This window comes from Rattus norvegicus, chromosome 9, assembly GCF_021556685.1.
Source record: "Rattus norvegicus strain SHRSP/BbbUtx chromosome 9, alternate assembly SHRSP_T2T, whole genome shotgun sequence".
NCBI classification, from domain to species: Eukaryota; Metazoa; Chordata; class Mammalia; order Rodentia; family Muridae; genus Rattus; species Rattus norvegicus.
The window spans coordinates 29,258,960-29,282,313 of NC_141542.1; the positions used below are offsets into that span (position 1 = coordinate 29,258,960).

The 23,354-nt window shown below is 50.1% G+C and overlaps 1 protein-coding gene across 1 annotated transcript; it reads right to left on the bottom strand.

Annotated features, from left to right (window-relative positions):
* Nucleotides 1-773: 773 nt before the first annotated feature.
* Nucleotides 774-16,080, bottom strand: Prph2 (peripherin 2). Its single transcript, NM_013021.2, is given in 3 exon segments — nucleotides 774-1,385; nucleotides 4,392-4,638; nucleotides 15,379-16,080. Coding segments are annotated over 3 exon segments (1,041 nt in total). The 5' UTR covers nucleotides 15,960-16,080; the 3' UTR covers nucleotides 774-1,172.
* Between the last annotated feature and the right edge of the window lie 7,274 nt (nucleotides 16,081-23,354).

A 23,354-nucleotide genomic window follows, 5' to 3' on the forward strand; every position in this document is an offset into this window, starting at 1 on the left:
GAGCCCTGTGGTAATCTCGGTACCTTAGTCTGGGTGCCACCAAAATCATCTTTTGCTTCCCCTAAGAGCTTGCCTGTCATTCCCAGAAGAAACCGCCGCTTCCACACGCGCTAGCTCGGAAAGATAGCCTGTCTCCCAGAATCTTCCCCAGTACAGCAGCATCCCCATAGTGTTTTGTGGGAGGGAAAACAGAAGCTCCCAGAGGTCCTTGCCCTCCTCCTGACTGTGCAGTCCACAAGGACTGCTGAAGCCATCTGAGACCATGTCCCCAAGCCCACCCAGGAGGTAAGAGTCCCAAGTGGTGGACTGTTAATTGATCATCTCGTCTCTCTCCTACAGGACAACAAACTCACCTGGGGCTTTCTCAGACATGCCACAAGCGGTGACTCACCCAGCTCTTTGTGAGTGGAGGGGATGCTGGGTAAGCCAGCTGGAGTAACTGAGGGTCCGGGACGGGGGCAGGTATGGGTTTTGGTAAGGGAAAGTGTTCAATCCCTGCACCATCTGTGAGTGTCTATGACCCTCTAGGGGAGTCCATTACTCTTATAAAAACATAACTGCTGGGGCTGGGGATTTAGCTCAGTGGTAGAGCGTTTACCTAGGAAGCGCAAGGTCCTGGGTTCGGTCCCCAGCTCCGAAAAAAAAAAAAAAGAACCAAAAAAAAAAAAAAAAAAAAACATAACTGCTTCTTCCCCATTGTGTGCCGCTAAGCAAACAGTGACCAGCAGTTAACCCTACCATTAAGGAAGAGACAACATGGCCCGAAGGGTTTTGTTTTTTCACCTTGATTTTATGTGTCAAATAATGGTTGGGATGCAGAAACTTAGAGCTTAAAAGAGGCAGACACTAACTACTAAGGAGGGGGAGGCCCTTGGTGTGGCCAGTCACCTATGGGAGAACTGGGCTCACACTTGGTCAGAGCCCTGGACTAGCCAGTCCTGTGAGACAGGCATCCACTGGGAGTGTTTGTTCAGTCACTCACATTTGCAGGCAGCCATTTCACCGATGTTTGTAGCATAGTGTGCCCTAAGGACTCTGAACTTCAAGGCCCACGTCAAGGAGAGTCAGTAGGTGACCAGCTTTCTTGGGAAATTTGGACCTTCAGCTGGACAAGGGGTATCCACATTCCCTGGAGTCCACTAAGTGGTGAGGAAGGGAGACGCCCCAGGCCGTCAGCCAGCCTCTGGGGCCTGGCCTGCGTCTGCAGCTTCAGCCTCCACCTGATTGCTCTTGCCCAGTTTTTTAAAGCTCTCCAGAAAGGCCTTCCAGGTCTCGGACACGCTATTCTCCAGCAACCAGCCCTCGCTCTCACACTCAGGGTCCTCCGGGTTGGACACGCTCTCCAGCGCTGTGTGGAGGAAGCGGAGTCCGGCAGTGATGCTCACCTGGTGGGGAGAACAGAGACTTAGAACAGACGTGGGGCACAGGTAGGGGGGCTGTCAGGGCGATGTGAGCCGGGGCAGCTCCCAGCTCCCTGGGTGTGGGACTTGAACTGATCCACATTGCGACCCGTTGCACCCTGGCCTCCCTTCCAGCCCCCTGAAGGTGTTCAGAACATTTGATGTTCTCTGCATAGATCATCATGGCTCCTGACTTGCCTGTGAATCCAGAGTTAACCCTAAGTGACCTGTGCTGTGTCTACCCCTCCCCTTCTTCCTGCCCTTCCCCACAGCAGGCTGAACACACCAGCCCTTCACACTGTGTCCCGCCCTGTCACAGTGAATTTCTTTGTCCGTAAGAAGGTTGGCCGCTTTACTGGATGGGATCACACACTCACTTCCAGGGCTGGCAAGGTGGCTTCCGGCTTGATGGGTAGAGACTTGCTGCCAAGAATCCACTTTGGATTTCCCCATAGTGGAAAGAGACAGCTGACTCCTGCAAGTTGTCCTCTGACCTCCACAAGTGTCCCACGGCACACATATGCCCAAACATGTATACACACACACAAACAAACAAATGTAATCTTTTTTAAAACTCACTGCCAGGCCAAGCATGGTAGTGCGTGCATGCCCTTAATCCCAGCACTCAGGGGGCAGAGGCTGGTAGATTTCTATGAGTTTGAGGCCAGCCTGGTCTACATAGAGATCTAGGACAGCCAGAACTGTGAAGAGAGATCCTGTCTCAAAACAACAAAAGAGTCACTTCTGGGGCGGGGAGATGGCTCAGCAGTCAAGAGCGCCTGCTCTCGCACAGGACGCAGGTTCGGTTCCCAGCACCCACAGGGCAGTTCAGAACCACCTGTCACTCCGGTTCCCTGGGATGTGACCCCCCCCCCTGCTGACCTCCACTGACACCAGGTGAGCTCGTGATACACACGCATACAGGCAGACGAGACACTTAACATAAAATAGATCTGAGAAGATGAAAATTCATCTCCTCTTTTGCATACCCTGGTGCGGGGTGATCTCTTATCCCTGTGGTAATGAGTGGATGCAGGCACCAGCAGCCACGGTGCAGACTCTGGGTCCTAAAGCATCTGGATTGGCTACCGGCCTGCATGTAAGTGGCCCCCCTGGATGGCGTGGGACCTGCATGTGCAGAGCACACCTTTTGTGCACCCAACAGGCCAGTAGACCTGTCAGCCGATTGGCACGGCAGGTACCATTTTTTTCCTTTCATTTTGTATTCCATTCACTGCTTCCCCCTACGCAAGCTCAAGTTTCCTGTGCAGCTTCTGGCTGTTTCCTAAGAAAAGCTGTGTCTTTCTGGAGGAAACCTGCTGCACTATGGACTCCGCACTTGGTGGTGGTCTGCCCTTTTGACTATGGTTGATCATCTCCTGACTGGACTGGGATGCACAAGAGGTCAAGGCTAAGGTTACAACGTTGCCCTCAGCGCCAGCAGTCTACTGCCTGAGGCAGCTCTGGTCTCTAGAAGTTGGGGGTGTTCCCTGTGACCTGGTCCCTGGGGGCTGGGTTCCAACAACAGCGAGCTGGAAGGAGATGGGGTGCTCCATGGCAGTCTTACGGGGCCGGCATCTTGTCATGGATCTTGGGTGGTGACTGCCAGGCTGGTGTTTAGCTGCTCCCCTGGTGACACTCATTCCCAAGACTGCCTCAAGGTGTCATGGAACCAATAAAAGGTCATGACATGCTGCCTTTGCCTTGATATCAAAAGCTTTCGCATGCGGTCCAGCCACCTATGGTGGCTTAGAAGAAATGTGTAGATACGCCCTGTCCTTGTCCGTGGGAGACAAGACAGAGCCAAGAAATCTTCTCTGATAGAAAGAAACTGCCTCAGCTAATGTTTCTGTCTTGCTACATTTTGGTATTGGAGGATAGATTTTCTCGTCGTCACCCTCGACGAGTTTGTGGCCCGTTCAGCACCTAGAACAGCTCCCAGCATCGCTCGTTAGCATTTCCGTCCAAGGATTACTTGGACAAGGAAAGATCATGGATACAGGGGAGGGGGGTGCTGAGTTTCACGAAACTGCAGAAAAGGGAACTGCGCCTTACAGATGGCAAAAGGAAGACTAGAAGATACACACCATCTAGACTCTTCCACAGTACAAATCCTTACAGACTCTCTTGCCCGAAGACCCAACCTACCCATCACTGCACACGGAGACTCCCAGTCGTCCCGAGATAATGCCGCTGTCCCATGTAACAGGTAATGTAATCATCCAAGGCCTCAGAAACAAGCAGGCAAAGTGCTGGCTAAGCGAAGAGCCAGGCAAGAGGTCGTGCGGCAGAAAGGTTCATGTACACCAGGTGTCCAGAACAGGTACAGGCACGGCCACAGTTGCAAATGGGTAGCTGCCGTGGGCTGGGGTGCTGAGCGTTGCTGTTTAGTGAGTGTAAAGTTGCTTGGGGAGGGTGAATGAAGTGCTTTAGGACTAGCTCAATGGTGGATGCGTGCCACTATAGATAAAATAAACGGCTTCGTTTCACGCACGCCTTTAATCTCAGGGCTTAGTAGGTGGAGGCAGGCAGATCTCTGTGGGTTTGGGGCCAGCCTGGTCTACATGGAGAGTTCCAGAATAGCCGGGTCTATATATAGAAAGACTCTATCTCAAAAATAAAGGAAGAAAAAAAGTCAATTTTATGTTGATTTTTAACTAAGTATTTTTGTAAGTAATGATGCCAGGCACGATGGCACTTCTGTGGTCCCAGCTTTCCGGGGATGCTGAGGCAGAAGATCGTGAATTTGAGGGCAGCATGGGCAACATAATGAGAGTATGTCTCAACCACAGAAAGATGCCAGGCATGGGGATGAACACCTGTTTCCTGGCACTTGGAAGGATAAGGAATTCAGGGCTAGCCTTGGCTACGTATCAAGCTTAAGGCCAGCCTAGATCGCATGAGACCCTGTAGGTTTGCTCACCAGGTCTGGCCTCACCATGTTAAACCCAAGTTTGGCGGGCTCCCTTTCCCTGTCCTCTGTGGACCTACCTCAAAGAGCCAGATGAGAAGCGTGACAACGCCCATGGAGTTCATGAGGCTGCTGTAGTAATTCAGCAGGGCAGCCCTGCAACCCCGCAGCCAGAGGTTGAGCTCCTCGGTCTGGTGGTCATAGCTGTAGTGCGCAGAGTTGTTGGTGAGCTGGTACTGAATACAGGGCCGCGGGGAGCTGGGGTTGCAGCAGCTGAAGGGGACGCCGTCCACCAGGTACCTCCCATCCACATTACTCTTGATGCGGCTGGAAGAGAAACAGCCTGGTTCAGCCTCCGGGGACAACTCACCAAGCAGCAGGTCCTCCCGTGCACCAAGAACCTGAATTGTCATTGTGCACTGCCCGTGAACGTCCACCACATGCCAGCCTCTGTGCTAGGAACTACACATAGGACAGTGAACCCATCCCAGCCTCCTGGAGCGGGTGTTCTAGAAGGCGGGAGCAGGATTTAAACCCTCTCCCTTCACCAACCATCTCTCCCCTTCACAGATCACTTGCTCTGGCTCCGGGCCTGTGCAGAGGCAGTATGTGGAGGCTGGGGACAGGCACAGGCCTCACCTGTAAACTCCACAGTAGCAGCAGAATCCCCTTACTCCCTTTGAAAGACAAGGCTGTGTCCTCTACTCTCTACACTGCCAGGAAAGACTCCCAGCAACTCTGCACGTCTGGATTCGTTCATATTCCGTTAGGGTCTGCTATGCTTCCACAGTGACCCACAGTGACCCACAGTGACCCACAGTGACCCACAGTGACCCACAGCCTCAGAGGCATCTTTACGGTGAAAAGTCCCTCCCACCCCCACAGACTGTTCACGCTGCCTGACCAGGGCTTGGCAAAAATTCTTCCAGCAGCATACTTAAGATGTGTGTACTTATGGGGGCCCGGAGCGATGGCTCAGCGGTGAAGAGCACTGACTGCTCTTCCAGAGGTCATGAGTTCAAATCCCCAGCAACCACATGGTGGCTCACAGCCATCTGTAATGGGATCTGATGCCCTTTTCTGGTGTGTCTGAAGGCATTGATGTGTGTACTTGGCTGGGTGTGGTGGGGCACCCTATACTCCCAGCTCTAGGGAGGTGGAGGCAGGAGGATTGATCAGTTTAAAGCTATCCTCAGCTACACAGTGCATTCAGGGCCAGCTCAGATTACAAAAGGTTGTCTCCGGAGATAAATACATAAATAAAAGTAGCTAAGGAGACAGCCCTCTTGGTAAAGAGCTAGACAGTGCAAGCAGGAGGAGTGGAGCGGACTTCAGTCTGCTGATATGGTGGCTTAGGGACTCAGACAGATGGATTTCTGGAACTCATCGGCTAGCTAGGATAGCCTACTTGGCAAGTTCCAGGCCAGGGAGAGACTCTGTTGTAAGAAGAAGAGGAGGAGAAGGATGGGGGGGACAGCCCCTGAGGTCACCTGAGGTTGTCCTCAACACTTCCCACACACCCATGTGTTCTCTTGCATGAATGCCCACACACCCTCAGACACACATATAAAATAAAGACTGTCTCTGAGCCCTCATCTGAAAGAGCCCACGTTGGGCTGGCAAGATGGCTCAGTGGGTAAAGGGGCTGAGCTTTGTGGCCTGCGTCTGATCACCAAGACCATATGGTAGAAAGGGAAAACCAGTTTCCACAAGTTGTCTTCTGACCTCCAGAGGCATGTTGCAGATTATGCACGCCTGCAGACACACACCACAGACTCACGATGATGATGATGGTGGTGATGATGATGATGATTATAGTTAATTGTTTTTAATAACTGGAAAGCCCACACAGCTGCCTTGCGTGCTGGCCTTAAACCTTAGAGATCTTTCCTCATCCAACAATGAAGAGTGTCCGCAATTTTTTTATTTTTTATTTCATCGAGCAACATCTGTGGCTGCTGTGGGGGTGGCCCACGTGGTCCATAGGTTTCCTCAAGGGAAATATAGACGGTGAATCCAAATGAGTGCCCTGTGTCTGTGGGTGACCCCTTCAGAGACCTCTGTCATCTATGGAGCCAGCCATGGGAGAGACAACCTGTACCATATAAGTCCAAGCTCTGATCTCTGCAGACCAAGTAGATGAATGAGTAGCTCGGAGTTTTATGGAATTATTATTATCATCATCATCAGCGTCGTCGTCGTCATCATCATCATCATCATCATCATCATCATTAAGAGAATCAATTAGTGTCTTACTTCAGAAGGTAAATGTCTCTTACATTTGTTACTGTGTGCACACGCCTGTATCTTGATGCCATGTAGAAGTCAGAGGACAACTTGAAGGAGCTGAAGCATCCCACTTGCTCCCTTCAACTCACCTGAACTTACACTTCTCTCCTTCCAAGAGCCTTTGCCATAGGGTCCACCTGTGGGCCATGTCTATGAGCTGCCTGCTGCTTTCCCACTCACTGGGATAAGTTAGGGCTCTAAGAAGGCTGCTTACGGTGGCGTGGGTTACGCAGTATGTCCACATGTCCTTCAGTCCTGACATTACTCATGGGCAGGGTGCATTACCTAATAGGTGGCACTAGGTAGCACAGGCATGGGACGGGTAAAAGAGGACCAACCACTGGCTTTGACTCTTGTCCTGTACAGACCAGCTTCTTCCCTCCAGACAAATCCCTTAACCCTGGACTGCCTCGGCTTCCTTGTGCCGTGAGGATTATGTGAAGAGACAGGTACAAATGCTTGAAGAGAGCATGGCGCACGTGAAATACAAAGTAAGGGTCAGCGCATGCGCAAAGGGTGCCTCACCAGACAGTGGTCCAGCAAGAGCCATCCCGGGGACTGGGAGCCCACATCGGGTTAGGAAATGAACAGACTGGAGGACAGACATCACAGGGACAGGGTCACTTGTGAGTTAGTAACTGTTGTTCTTGGCCTTTGAGGGCACCTGCAGGGCACGAGTCTCTGCAAGGCAGGAATGCGCAGGCGCAATGCTCGGTGGGAGGCTGGGGCTGCTTAAGCTTTGGCTTCGGAAGGGGCTATCAGGATCCCTGGTGATGCCTTGGTGCGCGCGCGGCAGATAAGCCAGATCTTGCCTGGCTTCTGCCAAGTCCCTGAAGCTTGAGTTCACTGCGTGGCCCATACAGTACTAGGCCAATGCTGATGACGGTGCCCTAGTGGGACAGGGCAGGAAGGCAGGCTAGAGGGGTGTTGGCAGGGCCTTCCGGTGTCCTTAAGATGAGGTGAAGCCTGTACCTGCCTCTCAAGTCTACCCCAAGGATATCTGAAATGAGCCTCAGTAGTCCTGAGGCTGAGGCCGGCAGAGGCTCCCATCTCCCTCCACCCCTCCCCTCTCGAAGGTCGGTGACCCTGGCCACACCGAGCAGAACTTAGTCTCTGACACGTTTCTTCCCTCCGAGCACCCAGGACCCTCGAGTGGCTTTATTCAAAGCTGAGGGGCCCCACACTCAGATGTGCTGCTGACTTCGCAGGCTGTCCTGGAGCCTGCCTTGACCCTCCAGAAGCCGTTTCTAGTATCCCCAGGCACAGGCGGGGTTTGTCAGAGAACAGACTACAGTGCCACTTGTTCCGAGATGCTGATCCTTTCTGGACATGTGTCGGATGGCTGTGAGCCCGTCACCTCAGAAGCCCACAGGTCATACAAGGAACACCTCTGGCCAAGCCTTCAGAAAATCTTGGCTCCTCTCCACCTAAAGCCCTCTGAAGAGGACCTTGAAAACCCACCAGATGATTCCATTGAGAAGCCAGTGGGACCCTGAGGAGGACAGTCTCATCTAAGACCACATGGGTCTCTCTCCTACCTTGGCCTTGAACTTCCTTGGTCACTGAGGATGAACTTGAACTTCCTATCCTCCTGCCTTCACCCCCACAAGTGCTAAGAGCACAGGCATTCGTCACCACACCCCGTATACATGGAGACGGAGATAGATCTCAAAGGCACGTCATGCTAGGTACACATTCGACCAAGTTCCAGCCCACGCCCACTTCTCTGGGGCTGCTACCTCGAGACAGTTAAGTAAGAAAGAAACATGACCCTCTTACTCACCCTGCACCTCAGGATCCACTGCCTAGCTCCATCCTTGTCCCTACACCCGCCCCAGGTACCCCCAAGATGGACTAAAGCCTGCCCACCTGCCTCACACATGCTACAGGTGTGCCTGAGGTCATTGGGCCAGCAGAGACTCCTGAGTGTCCCCAACTCCCCATCTCCCCTTCCTAACCTTCAGGGAGCAAGACACCCTGCTGGTCTCCTTCAGACTGGGACTCCCTCAGCACAGCCTCAATTCCCTCTATAGCTCCTCACCACCGGAAGTGGGGTGAAAAAGCAAGCAGAGAGGAGGGGGGAGAGCAGGACGCCAATCCCTTATATACCCCCACCCCTCTCTAAACAGACTCCCGGGGCAACTCTCCACCACAGTTTCTTCCATTCTCACTGTTTAGATGGGTTACCGAAGGTCAGAGGTCAAGGGGATGACCCCGACTTCCCAGCTGTCCCTCTGCCCCTTGAGTAGGATTACATCGCTGGATGCCTGAATCCCACCTCACTCTTTCCCTATTGATATAGCAGGTCACCCACTAAATCCCACGTTTCTCCAGGAGACTCTGCGGGCTGCCTTGAGACTGCCCTGGATGCGGGGTGGAGCCCGGAGCACAGGCTGGAGACCCACTGACCCGACCCGACCCTCCCCCCCTCTCCCATCCCCACAATCTACCCTTCCCCCTCCCCACAGCAGAGAACTTTTATAACCTGGGAACTGCGCCGCTATAAATAGCCAGCTCACCCCTAAGAAGCTCACACTGACCTGGCCCTGTCTTAGGAGGGGGGTGGGGCCCTAATCTGCCGGCGGAAAGAAAGCAGGCCCTAAGTAAACAAGGTGATTCCAGGATGAGGGCAGAGCTGTGCCGAGCATGCGCGTGCTGGGAGGGCCCAGGGAAGTCCCACCTGGAGCTTGGCCCTTCCTCCCCTGTGCTAAATCGGGGGTCCTTCTTCGGGACCCAACACCCCAGTCCGATGAAAGAGGCTCAGTCCTAAAATGAGAGAAAAGAAGTACTGACTGGGGACAGACACGCGTCCCTGAGACCTGGGGTCATTCCTGGCCTTGGCCCCTCCCTCTGCAGATGTCAGGTGGTGAAAGGCAGTAAGTCCCTGCTTCCAGGTCCATCCAGGACCCCCGGCCGGCCGAGGAGGGATGCTAAGGCACAGTTACAGCCTGCAGGGCTGCATGCAGAACCTGGATACGGAGGGAAGGTTAAGGGGGGTAGTTCTGGTTTGGGAGGGCACCTCTTTGCTCTCTACTGACATAGAAGCACCAAAACTCACGTTGTCCTCTGATCTCTACGAACTGTGGTTCTTGCACCACAGTAAATAAACAAAAAATTTAATAAATAAATACGTTATTTTAAATTTCTTTTTAAAGCTTTTTGTGACTGGTCATGTGAGACACACACACACACACACACACACACACACACACACACACTTTTCTAGCCTGGTCCCTGCCGTCAGAATCTTACCCTAATCCAGAATCCAAAAAATAAATGCAGACTACTTCTCAGGACTTGAGGTCTCAAAATACAAATAAATAAACTTTACAAACGTCAGAATTTCCTCTTCCTTTTTTTTTGTTAGTATGATTATTTTTTGTTTTGTTTTCAAGACAAGGTTTCTCTGTGTAGCTCTGCCTGTCCTAGAACTCGCTCAGTAGCCCAGACTGACTTCAAATTCACAGAGAGCTGCCTGCCTCTGTCTCCTAAATGCTGGGATTAAAGGCGTGTGCTATCACCTGGTTCCAGAGGGCTTTTTTTGTTTTTTGTTTGTTTGTTGTTGTTGTTTTATTAGATTTATGTATATAAGTACATTGTAACTGTCTTCAGACACACCAGAAGAGGGCATCAGATCCCATTACAGATGGTTTTGAGCCACCTTGTGGTTACTGGGATTTGAACTCAGGACTGATTGTACTCTTAATCACTCTAAGACCAACTTTGTGCAAAGGAAAACCAAATCTGGCCAAAGGGCAGTGAGAAAAAAAGACTGGGATAGGACTGCTCCAAGGTTACAACAGCAGAAATGAGAACACTCATGTGCCTACCTGCGTGTGGGGGGTGTGGGGGTGGGGGTGTGGTGTGTGTGTTATGTGTGTGGTTTGTAGTGTGTGTGTATGTGTAGTATGCATGTGTGGTGTGTGTGTGTGTGTGTGTGTGGTGTGGTGTGTATGTGTGTGTGTGTGGTGTGTGTGTGTGTGTGTGTGTGATTTGTGGTGTGTGTGTGTGTCTGGTGTGTGTGGTGTGTGTGTGTCTGGTATGTGTGGTGTGTGTGGTGTATAGTGTGAGTATATGTATGTGTGTGTGGTGTGTGGTATGAGTATATGTGTGTGTGTGGTGTGTATGTGTGTGTGTGGTGTGTGTGTGTGTGTGTGTGATTTGTGGTGTGTGTGTGTGTGTCTGGTGTGTGTGGTGTGTGTGTGTCTGGTATGTGTGGTGTGTGTGGTGTATAGTGTGAGTATATGTATGTGTGTGTGGTGTGTGGTATGAGTATATGTGTGTGTGTGGTGTGTATGTGTGTGTGTGTGTGGTGTGGTGTGTGTGGGGGTGTGGTATGTGTGTTATGTGTTGGTTTGTAGTATGTGTGTATGTGTGTGATTTGTGGTGTGTGTGTGTGTGTCTGGTGTGTGTGGTGTGTGGTGTGTGTGTATCTGGTATATGTGGTGTGTGTGTGGTATGTAGTGTGAGTATATATATGTGTGTGTGGTGTGTGGTATGAGTATATATGTGTGTGGTGTGTGTATGTGTGATTTGTGGTGTGTGTATGTGTGATTTGTGGTGTGTGTATGTGTGATTTGTGGTGTGTGTGTGTGATTTGTGGGGTGTGTGTGTCTCTGGTGTGTGTGGTGTGTGGTGTGTGGTGTGTGTGTGTCTGGTATGTGTGGTGTGTGTATGGTGTGTAGTGTGAGTATATGTATGTGTGTGTGGTGTGTGGTATGAGTATATATGTGTGGTGTGTGTGTGTGATTTGTGGTGTGTGTGTGTGTCTCTGGTGTGTGTGGTGTGTGGTGTGTGTGTGTCTGATATGTGTGGTGTGTGTGTGGTGTGTAGTGTGAGTATATGTATGTGTGTGTGGTGTGTGGTATGAGTATATATGTGGTGTGTGTGTGTGTGTGTGTGTGTGTGTGTGTACTTCAGGGGGATAGTATGTGGCAGTTTAAAAAGGTCATGGTGAAGATATGCACAAGTCACATGATCAGACTGTACTCGCAGGATTCCGTAGTCACCTGTGGTGATTACAGTGTGAGCAATACTAGATGAAAATGGAGAAGATGTAAAACTCCTGTCAGCTGTGGACGAGAATCTGTCCAGAATCTCTTCTATGTTTTTCTAATTATTTATTTAGTTTTTTTAATATTTATTTACTTTATGTATGTGAGTACACTGTCACTATCTTCAGACACACCAGAAGAGGGCATCGGATCCCATTACAGATGGTTGTGAGCCACCATGTGGTTGCTGGGAATTGAACTCAGGACTTCTGGAAGAGCAGTCAGTGCTCTTAACCACTGAGCCATCTCTCCAGCCCTATTTATTTCGTTTTTAGAGACAGGATTTCTCCATGTAGCCCTGGCTGTCAGGCTTGCTCTATAGACCCAACTGACCTTGACCTCAGAGATGTGCCTGCTTCTCTTTCTAGTGTCAAGCCTCTTACTGTGGTCAGTCATATTTTCAGTGTGTACAGTAGCAAAATTTTCCTCCAGGACAACGGAACTTTTCAATTGCATCCCAGAGAGTTGGTATAGTACCCAGAGGTAAATTTTTTTTTCTTTTTTTTTTTCGGGGCTGGGGACCGAACCCAGGACCTTGCGCTTCCTAGGTAAGCGCTCTGCCACTGAGCCAAATCCCCAACCCCCCCAGAGGTAAATTTAAAAGGATTTTTAAAACATACTATTTATTGTGGCGGGGGCCGAAGCATGCCACAGCGTTTGTGAGGAGGTCAGGGAACACTTGCTAGAGAGAGTTCTCTCGTCCTGTGGCATCAAAGTCACACTGTCAGACTCAGCAGCGAGAACCTTCACCAGTGTCAGCTTCCTAGTCCCACTGAAGTAGTTCTGACAGAGTTAAATGTCCACTTGGAAATTTGGGTCCCCTGGTCATTGAGAGTAGAGTGACCTGAGTCATTTCTCCACTCTCAAAGCAAAAGGAATTTGCAATTACAAAGACAGTTTCATATTGTTCTTCAGAGACAGGCTCTAAGGGGGAGACAAGACCCTGACAGAGAGAAGTGGGGGAAGCAACGGCTGAAAGGGACGGCTCCTGCCTCCTCTATGAAAGGAAGAAGAGGGGAAGGAGGGGAAGGGACAGGGGAAGAGGGAAGAGGGAAGGAGGGAGGAAGAAGGGAGAGGGGAGAGAGTGGGAAGGAAGGAGTGGGGGAGAAGGGAGAGGGATGAGGAGAGATGGAGGGAGGGAGGGAAGCAGGCAGGAGGACAGCTGTTGAGAAGGTGGATCAATGGTAAAGCAGTTGCTTAGCATGCCCAAGGCCCTAGGTTAAGTAGATCCCTAGCTCTGAGTGGGGAAAGGGAAGAACTTACTGCTGTTCTGCTAAGTGACCATAGCATTAAACCAACTCCTAACGACTTATTACACTGCCGATGAGGGCTCCCAACCTCCAGTAGGGCAGCTCCTGACCGTAGACTCTGTGAGTACAGAGGCTCACGACTGGCCAAGTGCAGAAAACGTACGACTGCAGAATGCTCCGCCCTAAACGGGACATTTCTATCACACCCCAAGCTCAGGGATCGTCCCAGGAGAAGGCAGCAGAAAGCCTGTAAGACCCTGTGCTTTCCAGACACAGCAGAGCGATGGCATCTATGAACTGTGAGCATGCATGAGACCTGCAAGAAATCAAGCCAGAAAACGTCCCAGCATGGGTACGGACAGGACCCCAATCACTGAGGGGTTATTGGCCACTAATGGCTGCTGGGAGTTGGGGAGGGAACAATTTTCCTCAGGGATGTGGGCCCTGAGAAACTGTATCCATGCTCAGTAGATGATGTTGGGAGCAACCTCCATGTTAGATCAAAGCAGCCATACCTAAGCCTGCACCTGCAGTTCTGCTTGAACTTAATAAATAGAATAAATCTTGTTGTCAGGTTGCTTAGCACTGGTGGTCAGGTCACTAAGCAACCCACCCTGTACTGTTCCTCCCGCTGACCAATTTACCCAGCAAATATCCTGGTCATTGAGTCAGGCTCATTTCTTTGTGGTTACCTAACCCCTCCCCACATCCTGTTTCTACCAGTATATCTTCTGCCTGAGAAAAATTAAAAATTGTCAGCTCGATCAGACCTCTTGACTTGCTGTCTGTTCTTTGTGTCTCTTGTCCCCCATTCTCTCCTAGGTGGACCCCAGACCCTGGTCGACTGCACTGTAGGATGGGGCAACTGGCGCCCAAACGGGGACAGACATTCAGGCACATACAGATAACACTAACTATTTGGGGGGGGGGGAGAGGGAGGGAGGAGGAGGTAGGGAGAGAGAGAGAGAGAGAGAGAGAGAGAGAGAGAGAGAGAGAGAAAGACAGAGAAAAAGAACTTGAAACTGGGAGGGAGTAAGGAGGGTGGGCCGGGGAGTTAGAAGGGCATGGGATGGAATTAAAATACATTAGACATGGGGTTGGGGATTTGGCTCAGTGGTAGAGCACTTGCCTAGGAAGTGTAAGGCCCTGGGTTCGGTCCCCAGCTCCGAAAAAAAGAATAGAAAAAAAAATACATTAGACACATGTGAAACTCAGTCAATTTGAAAAGGAGAAAAAAGAAAAGGTTCCTATCATCCAGAATCCACTTTAGCACTGGCCTCTCTGATGTCCAAGAGTTCTACTTGTCCCTGGCTTCACTTCCTCTTCGGTAACTTATGCAAATCCCACCCTCCTGCCCTGTCCCTGAAGCAAGCATCTGGAAGGGCATCGCTAGTCACAATCCTCTCCTTGCCTGGGGATTTGTGGCTCTAATCTCCTTCCACAGAGAAAATGACATCCCAGCAGTGACCTTCACTGGCTTCCCTCCACCCAAGGAGCAAAGCCTTGTCTAAGCTAGATGCCAGCCTCCCAGGAGCCTCTGGGCTTCAAGTGCATCCTGCTGCTGGGCTGCCCGTCAGTTCAAGACCCGCGGGGTTTGCCAGTTACTCAAAGGAAGGAAAAACAAACAAACAAAACCTGGATGGACCACTGCCGTGGGGTGTCAGCCTCATTAGGTCACAGAGTGTGTCCCTCCTAGAGAGCATCCTCTGGGGAGGAGCTGAGACTGAGGTTGATTCTCCCTGAAACCTCCCCACCATAGCACTTCATCTTCACACATACCAAGGGTACCTTGGGAATACGTTAACTGTGCCATGCCAGCAAACAAAACAGCTCTGTGGGTAAAAGGGCTTTGCCATGCTGTGCATGCCTGCCAACCTGAGAGGAAGTACCACGAGGCCACCATGCCAAGAAAGACCGAACTCCCTACCACTGCCCCCTGCCCTCTGAACACGCTGTGCCACACTGTATACACCCACCGTGCCAGGCATGGTGGCACATGCCTTTAATCCCAGCACTTGAAAGGCAGAAATAAAAGGATCCCTCTGAGTTCAAGACCAGTCTAGTCTACATGAGGAATTCTAGGCAGCCAAACTACATATGACCCTGAGTCAAAAAAAAAAGGAAGAGAAAAACCAGAATAAGCAGGCATTTAACTAACACCTGCTGTGTACCAGGCATAGTAAAGCACTCTCCGGTTACACATCCCAGTATCTTTCCTTGAAAGGTGGGTAGAAACCTTTGGCCTCACCAAAAGCTTGGGAACCTGAGGTGCAAACCAGGAAATGTAAGTCTATGTAAGCTGAACCAGATGAGGTTGCCCTCGTTGAGGGCCAGATGGACCACGCTGCCCGCAATGTCACCCGGTCCAGCGTAATGCCCCTCACACAGATACCCGCTCCGTACCCAATCCAGGGGGAAGGGGACCGGGTAGGCTGGGGAAATCGACGACCTGGGTGGGAGTGGTGGCTACTCACTCTTTGACCTCCTTGGAGGAAAAGTCCAGATAGCGATTGCTGATCCACTGAATCTCGAACCAGTCCCGGAAGCCGTTGTTCCCACAGCACTTGAACTCGATCTGGAGCATGTCGATGGTCTTTTTCATGAAGCACCGGCCTGGCGTGTCCGTGTCCCGATAGTACTTCATCCCGTTCTTGAGCCCGTACGCCAGGGTGCTCTCCAGGGAGCCTCGCAGCAGAAAGCAGCAGAGCGCCACCAGGAAGAGGATGACGTTAAAGAAGACGCAGACGGCCAGGTACAGCTTCAGCCAGGGCTTCCACTTGGCGTACTTGGCAGGGTCCAGGGCGTCATAGCAGATCTTCCCAGCCAGAGAGTTGAAGACACAGGACAGGACCCCCACCCCAATCAGGGAGTTGGGCACAAAGTGGCTCTCGGAGTTATCCATCACGTCACTCCTCTTGCGGAGTTCAATCTTCAGGAACAGCCCCAGGCTGAAGAGGACGATGCCGGCCAACACGGACAGCCAGTTCATAAGCCATAGCCCCTGGGCCAACTTGACCCGCTTCTTCTGGTCAAACTTGACTTTGAGCAGCGCCATGCTTACCGAGGGGGTTCAGCAGCCTCCCCTAGTTCAGCTTCCACTCCAAGCCCGAATGAGCTTAGGGGCTGGACCACTCAGGGTCTTGGGAAGAGCACCATGGGCCCAAGCTGCAGGGAGTTGCCCATTCTGGGGCCTCCCTAGCCTGGGATCCCCGTTAATTCAGTAACGGTAGCCGGAGCTAGTCTAGGCCACCTTCTCTGCAGAGTCCTTCCCAGCCAAGGAGGGACAGTCAGTCCGAAAAGTGCGGATTAAAAGTGGGATCCATAATGCAGTCGCTAATCTCTTTAGCCCGGTCATCCCATTAGACAAAGCTATGCCAATTCAAAACATGGCCAGGAGGAGCCTCCGTGTATGTACATGCTGGACCCAGCTCAGCCCAAAACTCCAGAGCCAAAAGAATAGAGTCTGGCTAGAAAAATAGGCTGGGCAGCTCCTGCAAGCCACAGCGAGGTTCTCATGGGTCTATGAGTCTGAGACAAGAGAGATTTAACTCTCGGGGCTGGAGAGAGGGCTCCATGATTAAGAACACTGAGTGCTCTTGCAGAGAACTCAGGCTTGATTCCCAGCACGCACAGTGGCTCACACCCATCTGTAATTCATTTCCAGGGGATCTGACGCCCGATTCTGGCGTCCATGAGCCCCAGACACGTAAGTGGTGCACAGACATACATGCAGGCAAAACGACCACTCACATGTGTTAAGACAATAAACAAGGCAGCCGTGGTGCCTACGGTCAATCCCACACTAGGGAAGCAGAGGCAGGCAGATCTCTGAGTTTGAGGTCAGTCTGGTCTACAAAGGGAGTTCCAAGACAGTCAGGGCTACACAGAGAAACCCTGTCTCAAACTAAAAATCACAAATAATTCCAGATTCCACCCAGTCCGTCTTGGTGGTTGGGTGTTTGCGGCTTTGTTTTTATTTTAGACAGGGTCTTACTATGTAGCTCTGGCTGGTCTGGAATTCACTGTGTATACCAGATTGTCTCAAATGCACAGAGGTCCAACTGCCTCTACATCCTGAGTGCCCAGACTAAAGGAGTTCAGTACGACAAATGGCTACATGTAGCAAATTCAAGGCCAGTGTGAGCTACTTGAGGGTCTATCTCAAACCAACAAATAAATTGTCAACCAAAGCAGTGACTGCATTAAACATCTGTCACCATGGTCACAAGCAAAGAGGCACAGGAAGCCTTCCTGAGTGGGTCTGCTGCTTCTTGTTGCTGTTTGCGGTTGGTTTTTCTGTCCTGGTTTTTCCATTGTTCTGACAAGTTCCCTATAGCCCTCATATCACTATATAGCCCAGGCTGGCCTCGAAATTGAAGGGATCTTCCAATCTCAGCACCACCAAGCCAGTTCATTGTCATTTCTAATTAGTAGATATTTTAAAAGCAATTTTAGACTTGCGAAAATTTTGAATAGAAAATACAGAGTTACCATCCCCAAACATCCTGACCAGTCCTAGATTGCCTGACTCTTGTTATGTTTCATATTGTTTTGTTTGAGACAGTATTTTGCCATGTAGCCCAGGCTCGTCTTGAATTACCCCCCTTTCTGTCTCAACTGCTGGAGTATACATTTTTAAAAAGATTTTCTTTTTAGTTACATATATATGTGGGCAGAGGGAGCAGAGAGGGAGATGTACACATGGGTGCAGGAGCTCACCAAGGCCAGAAGAACTTCCCTGCAGCTGAAGTTACAGGCAGCTGTGAGCCGCCTGGTTTTGAAGGGCTGGGACCAAACACCAGTTGTCTATAAGAGCAAGAGCAACAAAGGACACCTCTCCTGCCCCAATCCCCCCACCACTCTGTCTCTCTCTGTCTCTCTCTCTCTCTCTCTCTCTCTCTCTGTCTCTCTCTCTGTCTCTCTCTCTGTTTCTCTGTGTCTCTCTGTGTCTTTCTGGCTCTCTGTCTCTCTGTCTCTCTGTGTCTTTCTGTCTCTCTCGGTGTCTCTCTGTGTCTCTCTGCCTCTCTGTGTCTCTCTGTGTCTCTCTCTGTCTCTCTGTGTCTCTCTGTGTCTCTCTGTGTCTCTCTGTCTCTCTGTCTCTGTCTCTGTCTCTGTCTTTTTCAGACAGGGTCTCTCTAAGTAGTCCCAGGCTGTTCTGGAACTTACTATGTAGACCAGGCAGACCTCTCAAGCTCTCAAAGATTCCCCCAACCTCCGCCTCTCAAGCACTGGCATTAAAGGTGTGCAACACCATGCCTGATGATCTCCACCATTCCTAAGTGTGTGTGGTGGTAGCACACTGCTATTGTCTCACATCGATGCTGAGGATCATGTGTGTACATGTGTGCTCAGGTACGTGTGTCAGTACTTCTGCATGGGGTGGGGACAGAGGTGTTGGTGTCTCTCTCTACAGTCTCCCCCTGGCTACACTGGCGCCCTGGCGCCCAGGTACCCAGGTCACGCAGTACTCCTAGAGCAGGGGTTATGGGAATGAGCCACGATGCCAGCCTTTCCCATGGGCGCCAGGGACATAACTCAGGTCCTCACACTTGCTAGGCCAGGTCTTTACTCACTGAGCCATCTCTCCAGCCCCAGACCATCTTTTCCCCACCTATTTATCACGGGTACCTTTTTTGATGAAGTGTCTGTTTGAAATTACTTTTTTAATCCACTGATTTTTTTGACTTCATGTTTTTATTGATTATTTAGAAATTTCGCATAAGGTACCCCAGTTCCATTCACTTCCCAGTCCTCTCAAGCCCACCCTTCCTCTCATAGGAAACAGCCCACCCCACCAAACCAAAGAACAAAAATACTTAAATAAAAATGCTAAATCCAAGCCAGGTGGGGGTAGTGCACACCTTTGATCCCTCTTAACCACCGAGCCATCTCTCCAGCCCCAGAAATGTGCACTTTAAACTTTAACAGGTGTATCTAGATTCCTTATCAAATAGCCTGTACTGCACTGGTTATTCTTCCTAAGGACCTGGGTTCAATTCCCGGCACCCACATGGCAGCTCATAACAATCTATAATGGAATCTGATGTCCTCTTCTGGCATGTGGGTATATTGCAAAGAGAGCAGTCATACATATAAAATACCTAAATAAAAAAATTAAGTCATTTCTAAGCTATGGGATCACGCTAAAGGAGGAATCAGTGCCTTTTTTTCCTTTTTTAAATTGCATTTTTATTTACATTTTAAATGTTATCATTTCCTGGTTTCCCCTCCAGAAACCCATTCTCCTACCCTGCTTCTATGAGGATGCTCCCCTACCCACCCACCCTCTCCCTCCCACCTCCCTGCCCTGAGATTCCCCTATACTGGGGCATCAAGCCTTGACAGAACCAAGGACCTCTCCTCCCATTGATGCCTGACAAGGCCATCCTCTGCTACATATGCGGATGGAGCCATGGGTCACTCCATGTTTACTCTTGGGATGGTGGTTTAGTCCCTGGGAGCTCTGGTGGGGTCTGGTTGGCTGATATTGTTGTTCTTCTTCTTTTTTTTTTTTTTTTTTTTTTTTTTTTTTTGGAGCTGGGGACTGAACCCAGGGCCTTGCGCTTGCTAGGCAAGCGCTCTACCACTGAGCCAAATCCCCAACCCCTATTGTTGTTCTTCTTATGAGGTTGCAAACCCCTTCAGCTCCTTCAGTCCTTTCTCTAACTCCTTCAACGGGGACCCCGTTCTTAGTTCAATGGTTGTCTGCACTCATCCACCTCTGTATTTGCCAGGCTCTGGCAGAGCCTCTCAGCAGACAACTATGGCAGGCTCCTGTCAGCATGCACTTCTTGGCATCCACAATATTGTCTGGGTTTGGAATCAATGCTTTAAAAGCAGTTGTAGGGGCTGGGGATTTGGCTCAGTGGCAGAGCGCTTGCCTAGGAAGCGCAAGGTCCTGGGTTCGGTCCCCAGCTCCGAAAAAAAGAACCAAAAAAAAAAAAAAAACCAGTTGTAGACAGAGTGTAGGTACAAAGTGAAGAGAAACTGCTCCACACCACGGAAGTGCTGTCCGTTTGCCTATCAGTTAATAGGGGTCTATGTTTTCTGTTCATGTATGTGCTTGTTTATTTACTTGTGAGGCAGCACACACAAATCCCAGGCTGGCTTTAAGCCCTCTATATAGCTGAGGACGGTGAATTGGCCCACCAGCTTCAACCCCACAAGACTTTCTATTCTTTCGACACAGCAAGAATCACACAGATGCCTTTCCTTTAGAACATACATTTGTACAGGCTGTTTGAGAAGGAGTCTAGATCCACCTGTTAAAGTTTAAAGTGCACATTTCTGGGGCTGGAGAGATGGTGCGGTGGTTAAGAGGGCTTGCTGCTCTTGCAGAGGATCCTAGTTTGGTTCCAAACACCTACATGACCCCAGCTCTGGAGATCCTCTGCCCTACTTTGGCACACACACAGAGAAACAGAAATAGAAATAAAAAGAAGTAACTCTTTCAAGTTACATTCCCAGCAGTAATGCCATTTCTCAGAACAGCCTATGAATAAAGGGGAGGAATGACATGAACAAACCAATCATTTCTTCACATTCCTGCCCATCTAAAACTAAAGCGTTTATGACTAGGATAAGAGCCCGGCAGGTAGGTCAGGCCTTCAGGTCAGAGTCCCCCTCCCTCCCCTCACACATCAGTTCTGTTTGCATGCCTCCCTTTTAGCCTTCCAGGTCAGCCAGGTGTGGTAGCACATGTCATTAGTCCCAGCACTTGGCAAGCAGAGGCAGGAGGATCTCTGAGTTCAGGGTCAGCCTGGTCTACAGAGTGAATTCCAGAACAGCCAGGACTCGAGAGAGGAGAGAGGAGAGGGGAAAAGGGGAGAGGGAGGAGGGGAGAGGGAGAGGGGGAGGGGGGGAGAGGGGGAGGGGGAGGGGAGAGGGGAGAGAGAGAGAGAGAGAGAGAGAGAGAGAGAGAGAGAGCGCACAAGCCTAAGCAGGCCAGAGAGAACATCAGATCCTCCAGAGCTGGGGTCATGTAGGTGTTCAGAACCAAACTAGGGTCCTCTGCAAGAGCAGCAAGCCCTCTTAACCACTGGGCCATCTCTCCAGCCACAGAAATGTGCACTTTAAACCAACAAGTTCTCCTATGGCTTCCACTCACATGTTGTGGCAGAAATAGATGGGCAGGCAGGCAGACAGACAGACAGACAGACAGACAGACACACACACACACACACACACACACACTAAATACAAGAAGGTTTTGGTTTTTTGTTTTTTGTTTTTTTTTTTTAAATAATTTCCAGGTAACCTGGGTGCTATGGTACATGCCTGCAATCCCAGTACTATAGAGGACTGTAATTTCCACACCAGGCATAGCAAGACCCTGTCTCCAAAATCTTTGTTTCCAGATCTCTAAGTAAAATCAAACCAAAATGCACATTAGAGAGAAGAGGCATGAGAACAAAGCCACGAAAGAAAGGTTGTTTTTCCTCCATCACAGTCAGTCACCTTGGAAAACAGCACTGACTGCTTTGCTGAAGCAAAGCCTCTTGACGGATAGCCACAGGCAAATCGGGGACATATAGAAAACAGTTTTCTTTTATTACTGTCATACACCGTTGCTTAAAACAAACAGACCAAAAAATATTACCCAAGGTCTCCGATTTGTTTCATTTTATCTACTGTGGGGGTTTTTGTTTGTTTGTTTTTGTTTGTTTGTTTTTAGGGGTGGGGCGTGTGTCCAAACAGGGTTTCACGATATACTCCTGGCTGTCTGGGAACTGGCCCTAAAGACCAGGCTGGCCTCGAACCAACAGAAATCGACCTGCCGCGCCTCAACAGGGTAACTAGATTAAAGGTGTGCTGTCGCCCGGCTCTTCACATCTTCGGATTTTCAAAACATTTCACCTTTTTGCCACCAGAGACATCGGAAAGGACGAACTTCATCGGAAAGGAGTTGCATCGTTTTGGTGCGGGACACTCCTGCCTTTCTCACACAAGCATGCGGAAGCTTCCCAGAAACGGGGTTTACATGGCTGTGGGATGCCCTTAGGGCACGTTTGTGAATGAGAGAAAAACAGGAAGGAAGGGCTGAGCAGAAGCCAGAAATGAGCGTGTAAAAATAGCTGCAAAGACGATGGAATTAGCCACGCACCTTTCTCCTGGTCTGTGGATAGTAAATCGCCTAGGGACCGGGCAGAGGTTATTCTGAGCCCATGCGCGCCCCCTGGTGGTCATGAAAGGAATGGCTTCAATGGATGACGGTGAGGTCATTCGCCAGCATCCCTGGGGTCAAATTATCGTGGAAGGCAAAAGCAAACTAGAAATGGGCCCACGAGAGGAAAACGTTTCACTTTCATCAGGAAATTACGCTATAATTAAATCTCCGTAAATGTTTCCTATGTTATATTTAAAATATGGAATGGAGAGCTGGCCAAATGGTTCCGCCGTCACAGGCACTGAAGCCCCAATTTCCGGCACCCGAGCTTGATTGATACCCAGAACCACATAGGACGCCAGGCTTGTCTGAGTATCGGATTCTGTTTGTTGAAATTATGTTTAGGGATCTTGGTTTTTTAATTTTACTTGTTCGTTTTGCTTTTTGTTGTTTTTGAGTTCGTGGCTCTCTGTGTGGCCCTGGTTAGCCTCGAACTCACTGTGTATAGATCAGGCTGACCTAGAATTCACCTTGATATGCCTGCCTCTCCTCACAAGAACCAAGGCATGAGTCAGCACTCCAGGAAGCTGTTAGATTTTATTGTTTCTGAACATATCTATAAATTTTAGTATGAAATTGAGTTAGTTTTGCTTTTGATAGGGAAGCCTCGCTATGGATCCCCGGCTGACCCGGAAATCACTCTACAGACCAGACTGGCCTTAAATTTTCAGAGATCTGCCTGCCTCTGCCTGAGTGCTGGAGTTAATGACATGTGCCACCAAGTCTGACTTGAAACCTTCTAACCACACAGTATTATTATGTTATTATAGGTTACATTTTGTTTGTCTCTCGATGCTTTGGAACTGTTCCAGGGTTTTCCAGTTGCTGTCGTAAATAGTGACAGCCATGCCCCTAACTGCCATCTCTTTGTGTGTGAACTGAATTTTCATTTGGACCACATAGTTTTCTGTTATGGAGGGATACTCAGTATATTACAGGTTACTTTCAGAATCCGTGGCTGCTTCTCACTGCTCACTGTAGCCCAACTGTGGCAAGGAGAAATGCATCATTGTCAAGGATCCTCAGAAAGGCAAAGCCACCAGTGGTTGAGAATTCCACTTTCCATGGCACACTTTCTCTGTAAAAGGGAACGCAGGGAGGTCAGAGACAGGCTGAGATACATGAGACCCTATCTCAAAAGGACAAATACATAAACTAGGTCAAATTAAAGGGTTCCTGGGCTGGAGAGGTGGCTCAGCAGTTAAGAGCACTGGCTACTCTTCCAAAGGACCAGGTGTTCAATTCCCAGCACCCACATGGCAGCTCACAACCGTCTGTAACTCC